This window comes from Somniosus microcephalus, chromosome 15 (genome assembly GCF_052327205.1).
Source record: "Somniosus microcephalus isolate GS21.2 chromosome 15, FLI_Smic_1.0, whole genome shotgun sequence".
NCBI classification, from domain to species: domain Eukaryota; kingdom Metazoa; phylum Chordata; class Chondrichthyes; order Squaliformes; family Somniosidae; genus Somniosus; species Somniosus microcephalus.
The window spans coordinates 6,384,714-6,402,841 of NC_141001.1; the positions used below are offsets into that span (position 1 = coordinate 6,384,714).

Sequence of the window (18,128 nt, forward strand, 5' to 3'; positions counted from 1 at the left end):
TCTGGTCTCCTTATCTAAGGAAGGATATACTTGCCTTGGAGGCGGTGCAACGAAGGTTCACTAGATTGATTCCTGGGATGAGAGGGCTGTCCTATGAGGAGCGATTGTGTAGAATGGGCCGATACTCTCTGGAGTTTAGAAGAATGAGAGGTGATCTCATTGAAACATACAAGATTCTGAGGGGAATTGACAGGGTAGATGCTGAGAGGTTGTTTCCCCTGGCTGGAGTGTCTAGAACTAGGGGGCATAGTCTCAGGATAAGGGGTCGGCCATTTAAGACCGAGATGAGGAATTTCTTCACTGAGGGTTGTGAATCTTTGGAATCCTCTACCCCAGAGAGCTGCGGATGCTCAGTCATTAAGTATATTCAAGACAGAGATCGATAGATATTTGGATACTAAAAGGGAAGGTGGAGTTGAGGTAGAAGATCAGCCTTGATCTTATTGAATGGTGGAGCAGGCTCGAGGGACCGAATGGCCTACTCCTGCTCCCATTTCTTATGTCTTGTATTCTTAACCACCTTATCAACTTGCCCTGCCACCTTTAAGGATTTATGTACATGGACACCAAGGTCTCTCTGCTCATCTACACTTTTCAAAATCGTGGCATTTATAGTATACTTTCCATATCCGTCTGCCATGCTTCTGCCCATTTCACCATCCTGCTGTTATCCTGAAGCCTGTATCTATTCTCATTATGATCTTCTATTTTACCAAGTTTCGTATCATCTGCAAACTTTATAAAGTTGCTCCCTACACCGAGTCTAGGTCATTTATAAAAATTGCAGAGAGTAATGGGCCCAAAACTGACCATTGGCAACACCACTGCAAACCACCTCTCAGTCTGAAAAACATCCATCCACCACCACTCTTTGCTTCCTGTCACTGAACTAATTTTGTATGTATACAACCACTTTCCCCTTAATTCCATGGGCTTCCATCTTACTAAGCCTCCTGTGTGGCACTTTGTCGAATGTCTTCCAAAAGTCCAACATCTACTGCATTACCTTGAACAACCATCTCTGTTGCCTCATCGAAGACTTCAATCAAATTAGTCAGACATGATTTGCATTTAACAAATCCATGCTGGCTCTCCTTGATTTACCCATGCCTTTCCAAATGAAAGTTTATTTTGACACTGGTAATGGTTTCCAATAACTTCCCCACCACCGAAAATCCCAAGGTGTTTTATAAGTATATTAAGGGCAAGAGGGTAACCAGGGAAAGAGTAGGGCCCATTAGGGACCAAAAGTGGCAATCTGTGTAGAGCCGGAAGATGTAGGTGAGGTTTTAAATGAATATTTTGCATCTGTGTTCACTATGGAGAAGGATGACGTAGGCATAGAAATCAGGCAGGGGGATTGTAATATACTTAAACAAATTAGCATTGGTACTAGCGGTTTTAGTGGGCTTAAAAGTGGATAAATCCTCAGGCTTAGACGAGATGTATCCCAGGCTGCTGTGTGAGGCAAGGGAGGAGATTGCAGGGGCTCTGACACAAATTTTCAGAACCTCTCTGGTCACAGGGGAGGTGACAACTGTTCTCCAGTCCTCTAACGTAGTACCATTATTCAAGAAGGGTAGTAGGGATAAACTGGGGAATTACAGGCCAGTGAGCCTAACATCAGTGGTAGGGAAATTATTGGAAAAAATTCTGAGGGACAGAATTAGTCTCCACTTGGAGAGGCAAGGATTAATCAAGGATAGTCAGCATGGCTTTGCCAGGGGGAGATCATGTTTAACTAATTTTTCGAGGGGGTGACTAGGTATGTGCTTGAGGGTAATGCAGTTGATGTAGTCTACATGGACTTCAGTACGGCTTTTGAAAAGTCCCACATGGGAGACTGGTCAAGAAGGTAAGAGCCCATGGGATCCAGGGCAATTTGGCACATTGGATCCAAAATTGGCTTAGTGGCAGGAGGCAGAGGGTGATGGTTGAAAGTTGTTTTTGTGACTGGAAACCTGTGTCCAATGGTATACTGCAGGGATCGGTGCTGGGTCCTTTGCTGTTTGTAGTGTACATTAATGATTTAGATATGAATGTAGGAGGTATGATCAGTAAGTTCGCAGATGACACAAAAATTGGTGGAGTGGTAAATAGCAAGGAGGGAAGCCTCAGGCTACATACAGGACGATATAGATGGGATGGTTAGATGGGCAGAACAGTGGCAAATGGAATTTAACCCTGAAAAGTGTGAGGGGATGCATTTTGGGAGGACTAACAAGGCAAGGGAATACACAATGAATGGTAGGACCCTAGGACGGACAGAGGATCAGAGGGACCTTGGTGTGCATGTACATAGATCCCTGAAGGCAGCAGAACAGGTAGATAAGGTGGTTAAAAAGGCATATGGGATACTTGCCTTCATTAGCCGAGGCATAAACTATAAGAGCAGGGAGGTTATGATGGAGCTGTACAAAACGCTAGTTAGGCCACAGCTGGAATACTGTGTGCAGTTCTGGTCACCACACTATAGGAGGGATGTGATTGCATTGGAGAGGGTGCAGAGGCGATTCACCAGGATCTTACCTGGGCTGGAGCGTTTCAGCTATGAAGAGAGACTGGACAGGCTGGGGTTGTTTTCATTAGAGCAGAGAAGGCTGAGGGGGGACCTGATTGAGGTGTACAAAATTATGAGGGGCATAGATAGGGTGGATAGAAATGAACTTTTCCCCTTAGTAGAGGGGTCAATAACAAGGGGGCATCGTTTCAAGGTAAGGGGCAGGAGGTTTAGAGGGGATTTGAGGAAAAACCTTTTCACCCAGAGGGTGGTTGGAATCTGGAACTCACTGCCTGAAAGGGTGGTAGAGGCAGGAACCCTCACAACATTCAAGAAGCATTTAGATGAGCACTTGAAACGCCATAGCATACAAGGCTACGGACCAAGTGCTGGAAAATGGGATTAGATTAGACAGGGCTTGATGGCCGGCGTGGACACGATGGGCCGAAGGGCCTCTTTCTGCGCTGTATATAACTCTATGACTGATGTTGGGCTGACTTGCCTGTAGTTTCCTTGTTTATTCCTCTCCCCTTTTTGAAAAGTGGTATAACATTAGCAACCCTCCAGTCCTCCGGCACTATTCCTGTATCCAATGAGGATTGAAAGATTGTGGCCAATGCCACTGCTATTTCTACCTGGATGCATTCCATCCAGACTAGGTGATTTACCAACTTTCAGTAATAATCTTTTTGGTATGTGTTCTCTATCCTGTTCATAACTTCTCTCTCCTCTTTTAGTGTAACCTTCACATCACCCACTTCCTTTGTGAAGACAGATGCCAAGTGCTCCTTTAATACTTTAGCCATGTCCTCTGCCTGTACGTGAAGAGTTCCCTTTGGGTCCTTAATAGGCTCAACTTTTGTACTTGTCAGATCTCGATAGTGTTGGCAGTCTGCCAAGAACAATAATAGAAATATTATTTGGGGCCTCTCAGTAACAACATGTTGCAACAAAGACAAGGTGGGGTGGTTAAATATTTATGAAAGTGTAGGCATGTGGTTCACTGGTCAAAACTCCAATAATTCTGATTACTCATCAGTTAGCTGGTCTCAACTGGGATATATGTGTCTTAGTTGTTCCCCTCTAACTCCGGGGTTTCACACCCCTGAGTTAGAGGGGAACACCTAAACCAGGTTGCCATGCCTGATCGCTATCTAGTGGCCCCTGCTGGAAGCGGGATATATATAATAATTCTGAATATTTGTAAAGTCCACTCTTCTGGACAAGTCTGTTAATCCTGTAATAACCCAGCTGGTATTCCAAGTCTCAGTGCATAAACAGATTTGCAGAGAATCCTAAAATGCCTCCAGAATATATTGAGTGGAAATTCTAGCTCAGCGGTTTTATGAGCCAGCTGTGTACAGCTGCTGAGATTTTATGGTTTTTATGACTCAAATCTGCCTTTGAACTTCATGCACGCTTATAACGATTCAATGGGGACAATGAGGAGCAGAGGTTCAAACTGATGAAAAGTCAATCTAAAATTAATATCAGGAAGCTCTTCACAGAATATGGAATGGACTTTCAGGTAGGGCAGTGGAGGTTAAATACCCTGGAATCCCTTAAACCGTTGAATGCGGTGATGGGAGAGCGGCAGGATTTTTGACATCGATGAACTAGAATGATCTGAATGGCCTTCATCTGTAGCTGTGTTGTGATCTTGGTCATCCCGGCTTTAACCCTCTATTATTGATTTCACACACTGCTGGATGGCTGAGTTAGTGTCCCTTTGTTTTAAACTCTATTTTCATTGCCGTCGGCTGTATGATTCATACAGTAGGAAATTAAAACAGAAACATCAGGCCTGCTGGCATCTGAACGCGAAAGATAGGCTAACACTTCAACAGATGGAGGATCTCACCCAAAACATTAGCCTGCCTTTCTCACTGGCTGGCTGACCTGTTGTGGATCTTTTCTCCCAACCTTACTGAACTGGATTCCAACATTTTCTGTGTTTTTTTTTCAGATTTTCAGCATTCCTAGCTTCTCTAAATCTATCCATCTATTGTGATTTGGTTTCAAAAGGCAGTTTAGTGTCAGTTCTCTGCCCCCACCCCCTGCATAGCTCAATGAGTTTATCCATTCCATCGCTAGGACCATACCACTCGGGCAGGAGCAGGCCTTTGAACAGTTAGCTGATCTCAACCGGAATATATCTGCCTTAGTTGTTGTTCAACTAAGCCAGGTTGCCATGCCTGATCACTATCTAGTGGCCCCTGCTGGAAGCGGGATATATATCCACATCAAGAAAGGACAGGATCGTGCTCCGCTGTGCTGCTGCACAATCGAATAACTTTCTGACACTCAGCCACAGCTCATATGTAAAGGGTCATTTGGATGCGACACAAGAGGGCAACCATGAAATTGATGATGGAAAGAATTGGCAAATGGGGGGAAGGAAGGTTTAATGTCCTCTGGTTTGTGGAATTTTGTAAGGAATCCCAATTGCACCTGGGGTTAAGTATTGACTTTGAAGGTGAATGGTCCAAAAAAACAAGTGGCTGGCATCCTGCACTAATTCTATCTGAGTGACCTGAAGGGGACAGGCTGGGCAGCCAGCAGTACAGTGAAGGAATGCAGTGATTAGTTGAAATGCACCTACAATTGTGATTCCAAAGATTTCTAATAAACAATCTCTGATCCAGTTCATAGTTGCAGTATTGCTCAGCATTCTGGATGACAGGTGCCATTGCATCTTTCTTTTCCACCACCATTACTGTGCAGGACAGGGGTCACTGAAGATTTTGGTAAACTCGTGTAAGATCTTAATGATCTCTGAGTTCTTGGACAAGACACCAATAGGCAGCAGCCAGTATGTTTGAGCAATAGATCAAGATTTATTAAGCTTGCAGCGTAATATACTTAATATTAGGTGATAGTTTTAACGAGTAGCTCGCAGCCTTTGGTCTCTGGAACCTCTCGGACACAGATGACGTCGTCTTAAGCCTGTTCCTTTGTGTTCTCAGTAATTCTGTGTAAAGTTGTTCTTTGAGTATTGAGGTTTTAACCCTTTTATCAAAAGTTGGTTTGGCCAGTGTTTCTTATATGGTCTTTAACAAAATCACCTTTTTTAATTGGTTCTAATGGTCAAAATACCATTGTCACTCAGACTAAGGTAACATCCCACCTTTCCAGTATTTTTCTGTCCACCCTATCCTGCTGTCTTGTTATCTTGTTTATTGTTTTTCACCTTATTGGAATTTACCATATCTTTCATTTCCTGCCTCCCTGGTACAAGGCCTTTATACCAAGGGCCCATATCACCGCTGTTTCACTAGTCTTGAGGTATCCAGACTATCTCACTTTAATCTACCAGATAAATACCTTATCTCCATGATCTCTCTCATTTTATGTCCTTATACTAATTTTTTTTAATATCTTTGCGATTAGTTTTGTTAAGCGAATTCTAATTTCTACTTGGCATCGTAATATGTTATTTAGCAATTTAACCTTCACTCGCAGCCTGTGGCTGTTTGTTATCAAAACTTAGTCAAAACTGCTTTTGATTGTCTTTGCAGCTGCATTTTGAGCAAGTCTTAGCTTTTTAGTTAGCCAGGAGTAATTATGGGTAATATTATTTGGTCAATGGCTACACTTGAATTTATATGTATATGATTTTCGTCTACTAAATATCTCTAAATATCAGCCTTTCGTACACTCGTTTATCCGAACAGGCTGCAATCCTCTCCTGGAAATGGCTTGGATTTGGGTAAATTCAAGGTATGAAGACTATTTTCTCCCTCCCGCTGTGCTCCTTTTAGTCACCGTTTCTCTGTTTATTTTGCAGTGAATGGACCCGTGCTGGTCCACCCCAGCCTGGGATCAGGATGGTGGGACAGAAGCAACTCTGGACTCTAGTTGTCGTCTTCTGTATTTGCGGTTTGTTTCCGTCGCTGTCCAGTGCCGATATCCACAGAGCCAATGCCAAGAAGCTGGCCCGAAAGGCAGCGGCCGCACAGACTGCCATTGGGGGCCATAGGTGGTGCCCTGAAAATGTGTTTGCGCTCCGGTCGTGGTCAGAACTGTTCGCTGGAGAGCGTGTCGATGCCTGGATCTGCTCTTTGATTGGCTCGGTGATGGTTGGACTCAGCGGTGTCTTTCCTCTTTTCGTCATCCCAATCGAGGCTGGGGCAGCGCTGAAATCGAAAGGTAAAGTCTTCCAACTTTGATGAAGAGGGATGAATGTGTAGTTGATTTCCGATCATTGTTTCACCCAGCCCATCCCACACAATTGTGATACCTTGTGTATCATAAGACAGGGCTTCTCAACCAGGGGGCTGCAAGAAGGTTTCAAGGGGTCTGCCAAATCGGACTCTGAACCCCAGAGCAAAATGCGCCTGACCAGAGTGAACTAGAAATGCCGACTGGTGAACTGAAAATCAATCACTGAGGCAAGGTGACTGGTGCACCTGTAGATGGTAGCCTTGATCCATGCGGTTTTAACAGGTCTGCCTTGATGGGTTTCAGGGACCGTCACCCAGCTTCCCGATGTCCAACCGGGCTAGTTCCGGTATCATTGGGTGCCTCTTCACCCTGGCTGGCCCAAATGACGCACCCAAGACAGTTGGTTGCGGCGTGGGCCCGCCGATTTATCAGTCGGAAAGCGTTTTCCACTTTTACTGCTGTCACTCCATCCGACAAAGGCGCAACCACACAGGCTTGGTACTGCCCTCCCCAGCTCAGCAAGCCCTTTCACCCGCCATTGACCGGAGGAAATCCGATATTCCGACCCAAAGTTATTAACACAACACCGTGCCAGCAAACCCAGCCTGGCATTGGAGTCTTTGATTCACCCTCTTCCCTTGCTCGATTGGGGCCGGTGCAGCCAAACAGCATGCAGCAGCGCCCGCGCTTTCCAACAGTCTACTCCCAGAGGAAATCGGATTCGGAACTCCGGAGCCAAACACGGCCATACAATTCGGGGAAAATGTACAATGGGAAATAATTAACCGAGGCCCCCACCTGCAGATAGCTCTTTTTTTCATGAAGGCACTCGGTTAACCATTTCCCACTTTGGACTTAATCTCTGAAAATTATTTTTGGCCTTTGGTTAACCATTTTCCCCCTTTTACTAATTTCTGCATGTTTCAGTTTATAATTTCCCTGCTCTTTTGTTAACCATTTCCCATTTTGGACTTGGTCTCTGAAGGTACTTTTCCACTTTCAGTTAATGATTTCCCACCTTTTACTAATTTTTGCAGCTTTTCGGCTAACCATTTCCCCTTGTGGACTTGGTCTCTGCACGGACTCTTTGGTTAATCATTTCCCACTTTTTACTCATTTTTGTCGAAGATAACTCCATGCCTTGACAGAATTGTTGCTCAGCACCAGCAACAAGTTTCACATTAAGTAAGTAAAACAAAAATAAATATGTTTAATTGTATAATTTTTATACAGAAAAAAATACTGTGTTGTGTTGCAGGGAGTCCATGAATTTTTTGTAACATGGGAGGTGGACTTCAAGCAAAATGGTTGAGAACCCCTGTCATAAGATATCCACTCCACTCCACCCAAAAACATGTGATCTCCTGGGAGAGGTGAAAAAGCAGATTTAAAAACCTAAGCCAATTTGGAGGGGAATATCTGGGAAATTCCTCTCCAATTTCCTACCCCTCCCTTGGCGATTGAAACTAGCCCAGGAGATCATTCTGGCCCTGATAATTCCTTGCAGCCTTTTGTAACGGGTGATATCCACCCCACCCAAACCAGAAACAGGTCCAGCACTTGAAGGAGTTCATGGACTCGGCGTCCACCACACCAGCCAGCCAGCAGCCTGTTTCAGAGGGCTGCTATCCTGAGAGAAGAACCACCTCCTGACATCTAACTTAGATCTGGCCTAATACAACTTCAAATTGTAAGTAAGGGTGACACCGAGCTTCCGGTCGCCTGTCATTCCCACTCGGACCTCCCCGTCCTTGGCCTCGTGCATTGTTCCACGGAAGCTCAATGCAAACTCGAGGAACAGCACCTCATCTTCCGATTAGGCACTTTACAGCCTTCCGGACTCAATAGCGAGTTCAACAATTTCAGATCATAACCTCGGCCCCTATTACATTTTTACTGATATTTTTTATCCACCCATTTTGTTTTGGTTTCCTCCCCCCCTTCCTTTTTTTTCTCTCTTCCCACATGGCAGCTGTCTCTCATTCGGCCAGAACATTTCACACCTAATCTAGAGCTGTCTTTTGTCTCCACTAGTCCTATCACCATCTCGTCTGGTTTTGAATACCTCTTAATGGCCCAGAAATTGGTGTCGGGGGCTTCCCGCGGGTGCAAGCCCCCGACCTACACTTACCTAGCGCGCTGGCAGTTGAGGCCTGGGCCTGCGTGGATTTCCGGTCTGTGGCCCGGTCCAGCTCCCGGCGCGCTGTGCTTGTGTGATCCAGCGGCGTACTTAGTGCGATGCGTCGGCTGGGATCACGTGAGCCCTGGGCAACCAATCGGAGGAGGGAAAAGCCCATTCATGAGTTTGACAGAAAGAACTGTCAAACTCATGAAAACTCTGGGCGCCCAAAACAGTACTTAACCTTAAAATAAATTTGGAAAAAAATCACACTATTTAAATCAACTATAAATAACATTAAATAACTATTTTAAACAATTTAAATTTTTGAAAAAAATAATGTTATAAAAAATCGGGGCTAAAAATACACTTACCTTACTGTAAAGTATTTAAAAATAATAAACCTGTGGAAAAAATGTTCTAATTTTAATTAATTGACCACTTACCTTTTAAAATGAAGTCCTTACGTCTGGTTTTTAGATGTGCAAAATGTAGAGGTCTTCACACACGGGCAAACCTGTATTTAAAAAAAAAAAGGAAGTTCAACGGGCAGGCGCAGACTCCTGCACGCACGCGTTCGACCTTTGAACCCCTTGGTTCAGAGGATCGGAAATGCCGGTTTCCCGCGCATGCGTAGTGCATGCAAGAAACCGGCACTTCCATCGGGTCCACGCGTGAGTACTCCGTCCGTACTCGCGCGTTGGGACCCGAATTTCTGGGCCAATGTCTCTTCACTTCTCTTGTTCTCTCCCACCCCTGCCTTTCGATCGATTTCATTTCCTTTCCGGTTTTGAAAAAGGGTTTCGACCCGAAACGTCGACTCTAATTTCTCTCTGCGGATGTTGCCTGGCCTGCTGAGTTTTTCCAGCATTTTCTGTTGTTTAAAATTGTACGTCCCCAGTCCTCCCAAACCTATTTAATTGAAACAAACTTTCAGCTCAGTCATGATCTATCCCCTTCATCATCGTATAAACCTCGGTCAGATCACTTCTAAGACTACGCTTCTCTAAAGTGTCAAGCCCCAGCTCTTTTAGCCTATTTGATAACTAAGATGCTTTAAACCGGGAATGAGTCTCGTGGCCCTCCTCTGCACCTTTTCCAAAGCATCAATATCGCCCACCATGTGAGGAGACCAAAACTGGACACACTTTCAACGGAGGCCTGACCGAGGTCTTGTACAAGGACAAAATAGTACACCTTGCTAATTACTTTGTCTTCTGGTTAATTGTCCGATAAATACACCCTAACACCACCTTCGCTCTAGCTGTTGCTTCATGGCATTGCTCGTGAACCTTTTCGAGCTGCTTGCACTAGAACACCCAGATCTCTTTCATTCTCCACCGCCTTTAATGCTTTCCCCTGAAGGGTGTATGTATGCTGAGCATTCATCCTGCCCACATGCATAACATTTCACTTTTCCAAATAACCATCATTTGCCAGTCATGAAACCAATTCCCCACCACATCAAGATCCGCCTGAAGCAGTTGAGCATCATCTACCGTCCTAACACAGTATCATCAGCAATTTTGCAGATCGTACACCTAACACCTACATCTAGATTGTTCATAAAAATAATAAAGGGCAATGGTCCCAACACCGATCCCTGCAGGACACCATTGGTGAGCGGTCTCCAAACAGACCCAAATCCACCAATAACTACGTTCTTCGTACGTATGTCCTTCCAGCCAGTTCTCAATCCAGCTCAATATATTACCACTAATACCAGAGGCTTCAATCTTGTGGAGAGCATTTTGGAAGTCTAAATAGACAATGTCTACTGGGCTTCTCTCATCCATCATCTTGGTGACTTCTTCAAAAAAAAAAAAATGCAATCAAATTTGTAAGACATGGCCTCCCTTTGGATGCCATTTTGGGTGTCCCTAATATGTCCCTCTCTATCCAAGTAATCATATGTTGCATCCCTAATGATTCCCTCCAGCATCTTTCCTATTACTGATGCCAAACTAATGGGCCTATAATTACCCGGGTCTGTTCTGTCTCCTTTTTTAAAGATAGGGACTACATTGGCCTCCTTCCAGTCTACGGAATCTGTCCCAGAGTGCAGTGAGTTATTTAAAAGGGGCTCGTACAGTACGTGACCCATCTCCCTGAGTACCCTTGGGTGGATAACATCTGACCTGGCTGCTCTGTATTTTCAGATTCTTAATCTAAAAGAATAGATGTGTGATCTGGGTTGCTTTGTTAATGGTTAAAGCCTTGTGTGGATTTTTTGTTTCAATTTTAAAAAACAGTTTCCTCTGGTGGGGAATCCAGAACAAGGGAGCGTAATCTTAACATTAGAGGGAGGCCATTTAGGAAGTACTTTTTCACAGCAAGTGTAGTGGAAATATGGAACTCGTTCCTCCTCCCTCCGCGCCCCCCCCCCCCCCACACACCCCAAAAAGGCTCTGGATGCTGGGACAGTTGGAGCTTTCAAGATTAAGACTGATCTATTTTTGTTAGTTAAGGGTATCAAGAGATATGTAGTTGAGGTACAGAACAGCCATGATCTAATTGAATGATGGATATAGGCTCAAGGGAATGAATGGCCTACTCCCGTTACTGTGTTTGGCGATACCTTCATTTTAAGATCTGCCTGTGAGGCTGCAGTGCTTTGCAATAGAAAATGTGGTTAAGTTTTGGATTCAGGCCCATTGTTGGATGGGGAGGGGTAAAATGGCAGCATTAAGTGAGGGCCTGGGGGATCTCCTGGCAGGTAAAGAATCATTCATTCACCAGGAACATACTTTTAGCAGCTGCATGAACCAAGCCAGTCACTATGAAGGTGGGCTCCATTTAACTCCCTTTATAAAATAGCCACTCTCAGTAATATAATGTTACTGGGAAGGGGTCTACACTGGCTGTGAGCTGAAGACCCTCCCTCCTCCCCAAACTGGCATTGGTCTGGAGAATTAAGCAGCTTGTTATTGGGTGGCTGGGAAGTATTGTAGAAATAGTAATAGTTGACTTCCCAGAATGCTTTCAGTGACGCACAAAACCAAACCCTGTGGCTGTAAAATGTTGAGCCTGCTTGCCTGATTGACCTCTAGGGGGTAGAAGAGGAGTGTGTAGTAGGCAAAGGCAATCATATATAAACGGGAGGCCCATGTGAGGTTTCTCAGATACAGTTAACAGCTTGTGCCTTTGCAGGGTGGGGGGGTGATGTTTGGTGGGGAGGAGGAGATCGGCGAGTCGAAGCCCGAGCAAGGTGTGCCACAGAATGACAAATGTAGCTTTGTGCTTGTGATATTTTACACATTGAGCTCCCGATTTCAGCCATACTATTCTGGAAAGGTACTGAAATAGAGAAAGGTACTGAATAGAGGTAAAGTTCTGGAAGGAGAATCATCGTACACTGCTCTCAAAGGAACAATGGCAGAGGCTGGAGATTGATGAACTCGACAAGGTGAGAAATGAGCTTGGAGCGGGCGGAGTCTTGCTGTTGAAAACTATTTCGAACCTTGATCGAGCAATGAAAATGGAAACTCTCCAGACAGCGCTCAATTCTAATCCATAAGGATTTGCTGGTAGTAGTGGCACAGGATTCAGTGTCTGTTACTTTTATTGATGGTACAATACAGCTGGATTGAATATCATCAGATTAGCTCATTGATGGACCTTTCTGCTGTCAGCTGATCATTACTGTCACACCTCAGTGAGTTACTAATAATAGGTCAGTTGACATTCAGACACCTGACCAACATACCATACAAACATTTCAGTGAACCCGTGGTTGGCCTTGGCTATTCGTGTTTGTCGAGCTTGACTTCTGTGTTTTTCTTTTTCTGCTGTTGTAGATGGGTCCCAACGTTTGAAACAGTTGTTGAGTTTTGCCATTGGTGGGCTGCTCGGGGATGTCTTTCTGCACCTGTTGCCTGAGGCATGGGCCTACACCTGCAACAGTAATCCAGGTAAGGAATAGACTGAGATGGGCTGCACAACTGAGAACTTAAATTCTATAGCATCCCTCAAAGATGTTACAGGGCAGAGGAAAGAAGCGGGCAGCCTAAAATGGTGGCGGGGGAGATTGATGGAGTCGAGACCACCACTGCAAAGGTGCTCAGGAGACAAAGTAGGTGGCTTTGGTTTTGCAGTCAGTAAGCTGGCAGAAATCTTGACGCAGTTAGGTCTTAATATCGCTCAGGCAGTTGGAGAGCATAGCAACAGCCTGGGGATCAGTGGAGGAAGTGGAGCTGGATGTTGTCAGTGTATATATGGAATATGACCCTGTGCTTCCCGATATCGCTAAAGGGTAGCATGTAAATGCTAAAAATGAGGACTGTGGACAGAGCCCCGAGGTACAGTAAGATGACCGTGATAAACTTTTGGAAGAAATGTAAATGTCTTTTAAAACATAAGTATAACTAGGAGAGAGCAGTGCCACAGAGGTGGATTGCAGAATCGACAGTGTTGAAGGCAGCAGGGAAATTGATGAGAAGCAAACAGGCTACGGTCATGTAATTTGAGACTTTGACCAGTGCTGCCTTGGCCATGTAGGCATGGTACATGGGTCTCAGATGGAAAAGTGGTTGCTAGACAATAATGTGCTGAAGGTCTTTGGGGGGGAAAGGGAAGCGTAGAAATGGGAAGGTCTCTGGAGGGAAGAGTTGAGGCAGTTTTGATGGCAATGGGGCCAATTCCAAAAGACAGACAGTTTCATGATGTCAGTTAACCTGGAGCTGAAGAGAGGAAGTTGGATAGCCAGGAGCTGGGATGTGGGGTTGGGGTATTGAGAGAGCAGATAGTGAGCTTTGTGGAAAAGTTGAGAACTAGGGGGGAAATATTGGAGAAATTTTGGATTATGGAGGGGCGGGTTGGGGACAAAGAAACAGGGAAGAGGAATGGATAGATAGGCAGCTTGATTTTGGATTTGAAGTTCATGAGTTAATCCATTTCGTGTCCAAATGGAGGAAATCCAGAGGAAATGGTTGGTGAAGCGGTGCATAGGATTAAAGGGGCAGTGGCAGCGCGGACACGAATTGGCTAAGAGACAGACAGAAAGCAGAGCGTAGCGGTGAACGGTTTATCAGACTGGAGGGAAGTATGCAGTGATGGTCCCAAGGGGTCGGTATTGGGGCCGCAGCTCTTTTTGATATATATTAGTGACCTGGACTTTGGTACAGGAAGCAAAATTTCAGTTTGGAGCTGACACTAATCTTGGAAACATTGAGGATAGTAGCAGACTTTAGGAGGACATAGACAGGCTGGTGAAATGGGCAGACACATGGCATGAAATTTAATGCAGAGAAGTGTGATGCATTTTGGAAGGAAGAATGAGGAGAGGCAATATCAATTAAATGGTCCAATGTTAAAGGGGGTGCAGGAACAGAGACCTGGGGAATCACATACACAAATCTATGAAGGTGGCAGGACAAGTTGAGAAGGATCTTAAAATAACACATGGGATCCTGGGGTTTATAAATAGAGGCATAGAGTTCAAAAGCAAGGAAGTGATGCTAAACCTATACAAGTCACTGGTTAGGCCTCAGCTGGAGGATTGTGTTCAGTTCTGGGCACCACACTTTAGGAAGGATGTCAAGGCCTTGGAGAGGGTGTAGAGGAGATTTACTCGAATGGTACCAGGGATGAGGGACTTCAGTTAAGTGAAGAGACTGGATAAGCTGGGGTTGTTCCTCTTAGGGCAGAGAAGATTAAAAGCAGATTTAATAGAGGTACTCAAAATTATGAAGGGTTTGATAAAGTAGATAGGGAGAAACTGTTTCCACTGGCAGGAGGGTTGGTAACCAGAGGACACAGATTGAAGATCATTGGCAAAAGAGAGGAGGAGATTTTTTTTTTAATGCAGCGAGTTATGATCTGGAATGCACTGCCTGATAGGGTGGTGGAAGCAGATTCAATAGTAACTTTCAAAAGGGGATTGATAAATACTTGAAAAGGAAAATTAGCAGTGCTATGGGGGAAGAGCAGGGAGAGGGACTACAGGTAGACTGTCCTTTATCCGAAAACCTCAGGACCAGCCGTGTTTCAGTTTTCGGAAAATTTCGGATTTCAGAAGGTGGATCGGCAGGGGTCTGCGGGGGGGTCCGCGGGGGTGTCCGCAGTCGTGGCTTGTCCGTCGCTGCTAGCCTGGAATGCAATGAAGTTCCGCATTTCCACCAACAGGTCGTCGTGCTCAGTCGGAACAGGGGCCGGCACCGCCGCGGGCTCAGAGCTCTCGTTGCTTTCGAGCCTTTGGAAGAGAGTCAGGTGGTTCCGCGGGGGGGTCGTGCGCACGACTTACGCTGACCCTCTGCTCAGCGTAAGTCGGCGGGGGTCGGGGTCGGCGGGGTGTCATGCGCACGACTTACGCTGACCCTCTGCTCAGCGTAAGTCGTGCGCCACTCTGGTCATGTCGTGCGCACGACTTACGCTGACCGAAAAAACCTTCGGTTTTTAGAGGGTTTCGGTTTTCGGAAGTTCGGATAAAGGGTAGTCTACCTGTAATTGAATAGCTCTTTCAAAGAGCCAGTCCAGGCGTGATGGGCAGAATGTCCTCCTCCTGTGCTTTAAGATTCTATGATCCGAGAAGTCTGAGGATTTGGATATGGAAAGGGAGTAAAAGTGACCTTGAAGTTGTTGGATTGTCTTAAACCCAACTGGTTCACTAATGTCCTTTTTAGGGAAGGAAACCTGCCGCCCTTACCCGGTCTGACCTATATGTGACTCCAGTCCCACACCAACGTGGTTACCTCTTAACTGCCCTCAAGTTATTGCCATGTGGCCTAGCAAGCCACTCAATTTTATCAAACTGCTACTAAGAAGAATGCCCTTCACCTTCTATGGGGCAACTAGGGATGAGCAATCAATGCCAGCCTTGCCAGTGATGCCCACATCCTGAGAATTAATATATGTAAAAAAAGTTTGAGGTGGTCGAGCCAGGTCTGGCATCCGGCTGTTCACTGTGTATTCAAACCCATAAACCCGAGGAAGTAGAAATACACCTGACAACGTTACTCTAAACTTGCAATCTATGTTTGTCAGCAGATTCTCACTTGGCTGAGTTTTTTGGTCTTCCACTTCTATTCTCCTCTGACCACTTTCTGTTTGTGCAGACGGAGGCCACAGTCGCGAACAACAGAGGAAGTTGGGTTTGTGGGTAATTGTCGGATTGCTTGCATTCTTCGTTTTGGAGAAAGTATTCCCGGATAAAAATGAGGAAGATACAGAGTATCTCAAAGTAAGTTGCTCCAGTACTATGAGGTACAAAATAACCATTTAACATAAAGCACGAAACAAGAAATTTGGCCCACCAAACCAGTTCCTTCCACAGCCCATCTACACTCTACCCTACCATGGACTGTACCGATCCATTTAATCCCCTTCCACAGCCCATCTACACTCTACCCTACCGTGGACTGTACCCCATCCATTTAATCCCCTTCCACAGCCCATGTACACTCTACCCTACCATGGACTGTACCGATCCATTTAATCCCCTTCCACAGCCCATGTACACTCTACCCTACCATGGACTGTACCGATCCATTTAATCCCCTTCCACAGCCCATGTACACTCTACCCTACCATGGACTGTACCGATCCATTTAATCCCCTTCCACAGCCCATGTACACTCTACCCTACCATGGACTGTACCCCATCCATTTAATCCCCTTCCACAGCCCATCTACACTCTACCCTACCATGGACTGTACCCCATCCATTTAATCCCCTTCCACAGCCCATCTACACTCTACCCTACCATGGACTGTACCGATCCATTTAATCCCCTTCCACAGCCCATCTACACTCTACCCTACCATGGACTGTACCGATCCATTTAATCCCCTTCCACAGCCCATCTACACTCTACCCTACCATGGACTGTACCGATCCATTTAATCCCCTTCCACAGCCCATCTACACTCTACCCTACCATGGACTGTACCCCATCCATTTAATCCCCTTCCACAGCCCACCTACACTCTACCCTACCATGGACTGTACCGATCCATTTAATCCCCTTCCACAGCCCACCTACACTCTACCCTACCATGGACTGTACCGATCCATTTAATCCCCTTCCACAGCCCATCTACACTCTACCCTACCATGGACTGTACCGATCCATTTAATCCCCTTCCACAGCCCACCTACACTCTACCCTACCATGGACTGTACCGATCCATTTAATCCCCTTCCACAGCCCATCTACACTCTACCCCACCATGGACTGTACCGATCCCTTTAATCCCCTTCCACAGCCCATCTACACTCTACCCTACCATGGACTGTACCGATCCATTTAATCCCCTTCCACAGCCCATGTACACTCTACCCTACCATGGACTGTACCGATCCATTTAATCCCCTTCCACAGCCCATCTACACTCTACCCTACCATGGACTGTACCCCATCCATTTAATCCCCTTCCACAGCCCATGTACACTCTACCCTACCATGGACTGTACCGATCCATTTAATCCCCTTCCACAGCCCACCTACACTCTACCCTACCATGGACTGTACCGATCCATTTAATCCCCTTCCACAGCCCATGTACACTCTACCCTACCATGGACTGTACCGATCCATTTAATCCCCTTCCACAGCCCATGTACACTCTACCCTACCATGGACTGTACCGATCCATTTAATCCCCTTCCACAGCCCATGTACACTCTACCCTACCATGGACTGTACCGATCCATTTAATCCCCTTCCACAGCCCATCTACACTCTACCCTACCATGGACTGTACCCCATCCATTTAATCCCCTTCCACAGCCCATGTACACTCTACCCTACCATGGACTGTACCGATCCATTTAATCCCCTTCCACAGCCCATCTACACTCTACCCTACCATGGACTGTACCGATCCATTTAATCCCCTTCCACAGCCCATCTACACTCTACCCTACCATGGACTGTACCGATCCATTTAATCCCCTTCCACAGCCCATCTACACTCTACCCTACCATGGACTGTACCGATCCATTTAATCCCCTTCCACAGCCCATCTACACTCTACCCTACCATGGACTGTACCCCATCCATTTAATCCCCTTCCACAGCCCATCTACACTCTACCCTACCATGGACTGTACCCCATCCATTTAATCCCCTTCCACAGCCCATCTACACTCTACCCTACCATGGACTGTACCCCATCCATTTAATCCCCTTCCACAGCCCATCTACACTCTACCCTACCATGGACTGTACCCCATCCATTTAATCCCCTTCCACAGCCCATCTACACTCTACCCTACCATGGACTGTACCCCATCCATTTAATCCCCTTCCACAGCCCATCTACACTCTACCCTACCATGGACTGTACCCCATCCATTTAATCCCCTTCCACAGCCCATCTACACTCTACCCTACCGTGGACTGTAC

At 45.8% G+C, this 18,128-nt stretch overlaps 1 protein-coding gene across 1 annotated transcript in view; it reads left to right on the forward strand.

Annotated features, from left to right (window-relative positions):
• Window positions 1-18,128, forward strand: part of slc39a13 (solute carrier family 39 member 13) — a 74,421-nt gene that overhangs the window by 13,135 nt on the left and 43,158 nt on the right. The window contains exons 2-4 of the mRNA XM_086007474.1: window positions 6,288-6,649; window positions 12,581-12,694; window positions 15,836-15,960. Of these exons, the coding sequence (XP_085863600.1) occupies window positions 6,328-6,649; window positions 12,581-12,694; window positions 15,836-15,960 (561 nt within the window). The 5' untranslated portion in view covers window positions 6,288-6,327. The remainder of the gene's footprint in view (window positions 1-6,287; window positions 6,650-12,580; window positions 12,695-15,835; window positions 15,961-18,128) is intronic.